The 7,670-nt window shown below is 40.6% G+C and overlaps 2 protein-coding genes across 2 annotated transcripts; both read right to left on the bottom strand.

The window, feature by feature from the left end:
- Positions 1 to 5,145: 5,145 nt before the first annotated feature.
- On the bottom strand, positions 5,146 to 5,615 carry Pigy (phosphatidylinositol glycan anchor biosynthesis class Y). The gene has a single exon (XM_004848062.4). The coding sequence runs from the start codon at positions 5,613 to 5,615 to the stop codon at positions 5,400 to 5,402; it is 216 nt and encodes a 71-aa protein (XP_004848119.1). The 3' UTR covers positions 5,146 to 5,399.
- On the bottom strand, positions 5,146 to 7,455 carry Pyurf (PIGY upstream open reading frame). The gene is made up of 2 exons (XM_004848061.4): positions 7,168 to 7,455; positions 5,146 to 5,839 (listed from the first exon to the last, which is right to left on the bottom strand). Exons 1-2 carry the CDS (start codon positions 7,383 to 7,385, stop codon positions 5,698 to 5,700), a joined length of 360 nt encoding a protein of 119 aa, XP_004848118.1. The 5' UTR covers positions 7,386 to 7,455; the 3' UTR covers positions 5,146 to 5,697.
- Between the last annotated feature and the right edge of the window lie 215 nt (positions 7,456 to 7,670).

Below are 7,670 nucleotides of genomic sequence, written 5' to 3'. Positions count from 1 at the left end.
AGGCAAGAGGGACCTTGGGCTCATGATGCTAGCCAGTTACTGAAGAGGGGTAGCTTCCTCTCCTCCCTGTCTAGCTAGTGAAGGAATAAGACACTGTTCCTCACGGTGAGTTTACCTAGCAACAATTGGAGTGGAGTCAGTATGAAGTATGGGAACCTAGTAAAGGCGAATTCCCATCAACAGGCAGGAAGTTGGGATGGGTTGCTATGAGGAACTTGGGAGAGGAACATTAGAAATGTGTTGAATTCGCAAGAAAGGGTGTCACATCTGACAGAGGCATGCAAAGTAGCACAACTGTGGACAAAATATTGAAGGTTTAAGGACTGAATTCTGCTTGTGACTATGCTGTAATCAGCAGGAAACCTGGAACCAGTGAGCCTTAGGCTAGACATTTAGATACTACTTTTTTAAATTATTTTTGTAGCTTTATTGAGATATAATTTACAGTAGTACAGATCCATGATGGCAAAACTTTTAGAGCTTTCAGTGATACAAAGGTGTCACACATATGCCATAGGTGCCACTGGTATAGATGTAGTAGTCTCCACTTCCCATAGATGTGGTTACCTGTGGTCAACAGCCCTAAAATCATTGTTTTGACTGTGTGCACATGTGTGTGTGTGTGTGTGTGTGTGTGTGCACGCGCGCACTTGTGTTGCTGAGGATTGAATCCAGGGCCAATGGATTGAATCCACTGAGTTACATCTCCAGCTCTTTTGCATATTTTTGAGACATGGTTTCACTAAGTTGGTCAGGCTAAGCTCAAACTTGGGATCCTCCTGCTTCAGCTCCCAAAATTCTAGGATTACAGATGTATACTATCCAATCCAGGTTATTTTGACTCTTTCAAGAGAGACCACATTCGTATAACTTAATTACAGTAACTGTTCTAATCTTATTATTAGTTATTAACCTGTGCCTAATTTATAAATTAAATGTTATTATAGGTACAAATGTATTATAAAAAATAGCACATACTATCCCTATACTAGGGTTCAGTACTACTTGGGGTTTCAGGCATTCACTAGAGTTCTTAGCATGTATCCCCTATACATATGGAGAAAAGGAGAAACCTCTGTAATTCAGCTATGTTAAGTGTACAACTCAATGGTTTTTAGTATATTCACACAATTACACAACCATTACCATGATCAAATCTTAACATTTTCATTACACCAAAGAGAAGCCGTGTACCCTTTAGGTATAATTCCACAATCTCACCTTTACCTTCAGCCCTAGGCAACCGCTAATCTATATCCTTTTGGGGGGGGGCCGCGTATCAGGGATAGAACTCGGGACCTTGCGCTTGCAAGGCAAGCGGCGGAACCACTGAGCTAAATCCCTGGCCCAATCTGCATCTTTAGATTTGCCTGTAATGGACATTTCATGCCAATGAAATCAATGTGATGTGTTTCACTTAGCATAACATGTTCAAGGTTCATCCATGTTACTTGCCAAATAATATTTCATTGTCTTCTTACATTTCATCTATCCATTCATTAGTTGATGGATACTGGATTTACTTTTCCTTGCTATTAATCAATGATGCTGCTGTGTACATTTGCACACAAATCTTTATGTGGATATAGGGACATAGGTTTCATATTTATGGAGTATATACATAGGGGTAGATTTGCTAAGCCCAACAGTAATTCTATACTTAACCTTGTGGGGACTATGGCTGTTTTCCTAAGAAGTTGTAGCATTTTATATTCTGACCAGCAGCATGAGAATTTATGAGATCTAGTAAAACTACAGATCTGTTCATAGTGCAGGTAAGTTACAGAAAAATCACTTTTATATAACTATTCTTTCTTCACTCTCTGTACTATCATGCAAAGTACATCTATATATTACACACCAAACAATACTTTGTCTTAGTTACTTTATATAATTTTGTTGTTTTGTTTCTGAGACAGGGTCTTGCTTTGGAGTTCAGGTTGATCTCAAACTCACTATGTAGTCCAGGCTGGTCTGAGACTTGTGATCCTTCTGCCTGTCTCTTAAGTGCTGGGATTTCAGGCATGTGTAACTAAGACTCAAAGTAGGAAAAGAAAGAATAGCAAGTTATGTATTTATAGCACTAATTATATTTTCTTATTTGTTTACTAGTTCATACATTCCTGTGACTTCAAGTTACCCTCTATTTTTATTTCCTTACTCCAGATATGGCCTCGCTCATTCACTTCCTGTGTGCTGTTAATACCAAGTGTGTTATATGTTACAGACCTCAAATATAATTACATAGCATTTTCTATAGTCGCTTTGCAAATCAGTTAAGGAGAATATATAAGCATTTCTTCTAGTTTTTCATAATTACCTTAACTATCTGGGGGCTTGCACTTCCCAGAAGATAACTATAACCTTCACCTAAGAGCTGGGAAGGAGCAAGTCCTGTGTTCTTGGCTGCTTTCTTCTGAAGCAGCCACCGCTCTGAGCTGAGACAGGGAGCAGAGAGATGGTTAGTGGTTCAGATTCTCTCTTTTTACCAAGTTTTACTACATTTTCTTAGATGTTCCAGTTGCTATAAGCCCTTGTGACAACTTTGTCAGATTTTAAGACTTACAATTTTCACCAGTTCGGCTTGTTTCACTGGGAAGCAGGTCTGCAGAGCTCCTAACACTGTAGAATCCATTCTAGAAGTCAGAATTGTGAAGTTCTTACATAGTATTGCACATGTAAAATTTAATTTGGTCTTCACAATTTTATGATAGAGGAAGGACTTCTAGCCCTCAAGATAAGGATCCAAGATGTTAAGTAACTTGGTTAAAGTTATAAAGCTTACCAGTCATGTGTTCACTCTGGAAATAGTTGCCTACTTCCTATTAAGCATTAAAAAATGTTGAACAAGTTTACTATTTAGAGGGAAGACAAAAAACAAACCCCTAGGCAATAAAAACAGGTGAAGCACTAGAATAAAGCAGTGTGTTGGTTTTGTTTTTTGTTTTTGAGAAAGGGTCTTGCCTTGTGAAGGCTGCCCTTGAACTCGCTATGTAGTGCAGACTGGCCCTGAACTTGCAGTGATCCTCCTGCCTCAGCCTCCTGAGTGCTGGAATTACAGGTGTGTGCCACCATGCCTGGCCTGGTTTTTTAAATTAACACATAATTATACGTATGTATGGGGTACAGTATAATTTGATACATGTATACAATGTATAATGATAAAAGCAGGATAATGAACATTTGTGTTGGGTTGCTTCACATTCCTCTAGTTCTTTATATAATATATACTACTCATGAACTATAGTCACCCTATTGTCCTACAGAACATTAGAAATTATTTCTGCTAGCTAAAGCACATGGTATTGTAGACAATGAGGAGGTAACTTCCTGGTCCAGTAAGAATTCGAATCTAAGCATTTTGGTTCCTAATTCTGTTTTTCTTACAGTTAACTCAAAATGAAGAGGCACACTGCAGAAATAAAGACTGAAACCAGATTTCTAGATAGTTGCATTTCAGTCCAATTATTAGCTGGGTAAATCAATTTCTCTATGCTTCCTTCTAATCTGCACAGGGCATACATACCTATAACCCCAGCTGCTTGAGAGGCCAAGCCAGGTGAAAAGTGAGGGCTGTAGCTCAGTGGTGGAGCACTTTTTTAGTATAACGTGCTGGGTTCAATCACTCCCCTCCCCATAAGGATAGGGGTGGGGGGTGTTCCCCTTAGGTCATGAGATTAAAAGATGACGATGTGTGACATGCAATGAACTGTGCCCGGTACAGTTTGTACAAGTGATTGCTAACTAGACTCTTAAAGAAGAGTTAAATACTACATTTCCTTGGGAGCATATTGTCAACTTCCTCGAAAGAGTTAAAATGATTAACTTCTAAAAGATTAAATTGACTTCTCAGGATACAGTGCTTATTAATAAAATTGTTTCATTTACACTGACCACAGTTTGCAATTAAACGTGGACTTAGGGTTAAAAAGAGTTCCTCTTCAGGAAATGACTGGGTACTCTATCATTCTTCTAGCTTATTACCTTGCCCAGTAACTTTAAAAAATGCTTTGTACTATTAGTATATATTGAATTTAAGGCAATAGAAAGTACATCTCACATGTTTTAACTTTCTCTTGATGGGAAAGAATCTAAATTTTCTATTAAACTACTTTAAGATGTTAATGAAGAATTAAGTTTTGGGCTGAGATTTAGCTCAGGGGTAGACTGTCTGCCTAGCATGCATGGGGCAGATCCCAAGCATGCACAGGCATGCATGTGCACATATACACAAAGTCAATTAAATTTATATTCAATACTTAGGTTTCTCTAGGGTAACTACTAAAACATTTATGCTATACTTCAGAAAGCATTACTGTACCAGCCAGATGTGGTGGCACATGCCTGTAATCCCAGCACTCAGAAGGCTGAAGCAGAAGGATCATCTCAAGTTTGAGGCAGCCTAGGATACACAGTGAATTCAAGGCCAGCCTGAATTACATAGCAAGATCCTATATCAAAAAACAGAAAAAATAAATGGTTACTATATCATGCTCAATCAGTTGAAAATTCTAGAAAATCAAGGCTCAAGCCTTCATTAGTGCTAAAACCTCAAGTGTGCTTCAAAACATGGCTCTAAGCTCAACAGGACCATAATCAGCTTCATGCAAGTCTTCCCATTCTTTCTTACCCTTACCCATTAAACATGCTATTTACCTGGGAACTGATTCTATTTGGGGCATTGAGTGCCTTGTAAACTTTTTTTTTTTGCAATGCAAGGAATCAACCCAAACAAGGCCTTATAAAATGCTCAGCAAACTCTATACAACTAAGTTATCACACCCCAGCCTCTACACTTTTTATGTTTTCACATTTTCCCTCCCTTAGTAACATACTTCTGTGACAAAACCAAACCAAACCTGCAAAACAAGTTTTTTATGGGAAACTGTCATCTTATTAATGGGTGCATTTGATGCCAAAGAAATGATGATACTTTTGCAAACACAGAAATTTTATAAATACATGAAATTTTCATTTTATGATCACACTAGTTCAAATGCATTTCTCTAGAATTATTCTGATATACCTACTTTGAGAATGAGTCATCCCTAACATATGGCTTTCCCATTGACCTTTAAGCTAAACTAACAAAATTACAAATGACTAAAGTTTTAGATTAATAGGTTAAGAAAAATCCTCAGATGATGATTAGGGGAGTTAATCTCCATCAAGACATTTTATTGAAATGTTTCTCCAATACAGCAGTCAGAATCTTCAAAAGGGGCAGAACAGAGTACAATCAAAGCTTCTGTAGCTTAAATCTTAGTCCTAAACCTGAGTTAAGCAAGTCAAAGCAACTTTCCTCCAAATTAAATGGGTCTCCAGTATGTCCATCGAGATGAGCTTTCAGAGACAGATGCTTAAGACTTAATACATAAACCATCTTGGCTATGGCTGCATTAATTATGCCTGAAGAGCTTAATACCCATCCAAGTCCAGAGGTGGAAGAACACATACACTGGTATGGTGATGGGCAAGAGCAGACTGTAAAAGCAAAGGCTGGCTGTGCTAGTGCAGCCCTGTGGGAAGTTTTCCTCCACAGAGGCGGAGTAGAAGAGTCCTACTAAGGAGATCAGTGGAATAAGAACAGTCAGTGTAGGCAGAGACAGAAACATTCTTCTTCCCCACTTACTACCTGCCACCGTGTTTTAAATTGTATATAGTATTAAAACCTAGTTGTGTTTTTTAAATGATGATTCAGTGCTGCTCTGTTTCTTCTTGCTTCTTATTTTGATGTGTTGTTCTAGCTGCTTGTGGTATCATATTAGGAATTCCATCAATGATCGGATAAGCTATTCCCAATTCTTCATTAATCAATTCATTTGTTGATGCTTCATATCTGGGGGGGGAATGAATTGTGGAAAACAAAATGCTTAGAAGAACCTGATGGTCAATATAAAACATCATTTATCCAATTCTTCATATAAAGTTAATTCCAGAACAGTTGATTCTAAAAGCAGCAATAGCCAATTCAAACATTTCTCTCAGGAGATTCTCATATAATTGTTCCCATTAGCATCATTATCTCTCAAATTATCTTTTTCACTTTAATCCCAAGTTATGCCTTAATTTTTTCCTACTAGTCTGAAAAGATCTTTTTATCCAAATATACCTTTATCGTTATAGTCAACCCCAAAATCTTCCCAGTTGATTTACTACTGTAATAAAAACTAAAAACTCAACTTCCTCCTTCCATAGGTAATAAACTTAATTCATCTATTAGAAGGAAACCAGTGAAAAATCAAAATATGCAAACTAAAAGCTTGAGAAAGATGAGAGGGCAGAAATGAGGAAACTTGGGAATGCAGTGAGTGTGCAATGAGCTAGCTATACAACTGTTATACGGTAAATGTAATTTCAACATTTAAGAAAATTAGGTATGGGGCTGGGGATGTAGCTCAGTGGTGCCACACCTACCTGAGTTCAATTCCCAGTACCAAACTAAAATAAAATAAAATAATTCCAAATGGTGCCTTGTGAAGATGTTTTTTAAAAAAGAAAAGAAAATTAATATACACATTACAGGGGAAAACTAGAAAAAGAATAATATACTGTAAAAATTGCTAGCCATCCATTACCCAGATTACCACTGATAACATTTTGGTTTTTATGCAATCTGTGACACTCGTGTCAATATTCAGTTTAGCTTGGAACTGTAGAGCTGCAGAGCTAGCCTAAACGTTAAAGGGGTTTTAACAAAACCCTGCCAGCTTGACTAAAAGCCAATGGGCAGCACGCCAATGCTCAAGACTGTCGGGCATCCGTGGTACGTGGCACTTTTTCAAGAATCTGGACGCTACTAAATATTTTTCATCATCTTGGCTTAAAACCTTGAGTGTTTTGGACTTGTCCTTAATCTCTGTGGTTCCTAAACTTGGTCACTTAAGAGACGTTTTAAACAAGAAAGTACAGGCCCTGCCCCAGGCAGGCGGATCAGTACACTGGGGCGCAAGGCGTCTCCATGGGAACCGGATTTTTTTAAGCGCTCCGGTGCGAACCAAGTGCAGCCAAGGGCAAACCCACAAGAGCTCAGCTACCTCCCCGCAGCCCTGCAACCGGATCCAGGCTGGAGTTCGGCCGCTTCCGCGTCCACAGAGCGCGGCCGAGAATCGCGAGCGACCACAGGGAGAGGCCGCGAAGCCACCCACGGCCGAGCCCGAGCCTCACCGGAGCGGCTTCTTGGACAAAGGGCACACTAGGAACTCCAGCAGCGCGGGGTCGAAGGTGCGAGGCGGCTCCTCCGCCCTCTCGCTCCGACCCGCCAAGGACGGAGAGCCTGTCGCCCGCAAGCACCTTCGGAGGAACGGTGGCGGTAGCGGTGGCGGTGGCGGCGCGCGCGCTCCCCGCAGCACTGAGGCGATCCCGCGGCACGCAGCGCTCAGCATGGTCTACGCCTGCGAACTCACTCACAGCGCCTGCGGCCTCTCCTCACGCCCCGCCCCCCCGGTGCTCCGAGAAACGCAGTCCCAGAACAGGCTGGCGCCGGTGCGTTAGTTCCGAGGACGACCTCGCCCGGCTGCTTTTCCCACGGTTACCGCTGCGTGGTAGGCGCACCGCCTAGGGATGGAGGCCGCCCAAGACCGCCCCAGACCGCCCCAGACCGCCCCGTAGCGATTGCAAAACTGCAACCAAAACTTGTGCGTAAATTCAGGTGCCCAGGGTTATCTTGG

Source organism: Heterocephalus glaber, unplaced genomic scaffold (genome assembly GCF_053883595.1).
Source record: "Heterocephalus glaber isolate CG9 unplaced genomic scaffold, H.glaber_assembly_v1.0 deba00001454, whole genome shotgun sequence".
Classification (NCBI taxonomy): Eukaryota; Metazoa; Chordata; class Mammalia; order Rodentia; family Bathyergidae; genus Heterocephalus; species Heterocephalus glaber.
Note: the sequence above shows the minus strand (reverse complement) of the source record. Positions and strands in the feature narration are given on the sequence as shown.

What these genes read in the sequence shown, in the direction of transcription:
- Pyurf (XM_004848061.4), bottom strand. Translation starts at nt 7,385, where the DNA reads ATGCTGAGCGCTGCGTGCCGCGGGATCGCCTCAGTGCTGCGGGGAGCG. An exon ending in TTGTCCAAGAAGCCGCTCCG is followed by an intron (nt 5,840 to 7,167) that starts GTGAGGCTCGGG and finishes TTCCCCCCCCAG; the next exon opens with ATATGAAGCATCAACAAATG.
- Pigy (XM_004848062.4), bottom strand. Translation starts at nt 5,615, where the DNA reads ATGTTTCTGTCTCTGCCTACACTGACTGTTCTTATTCCACTGATCTCC.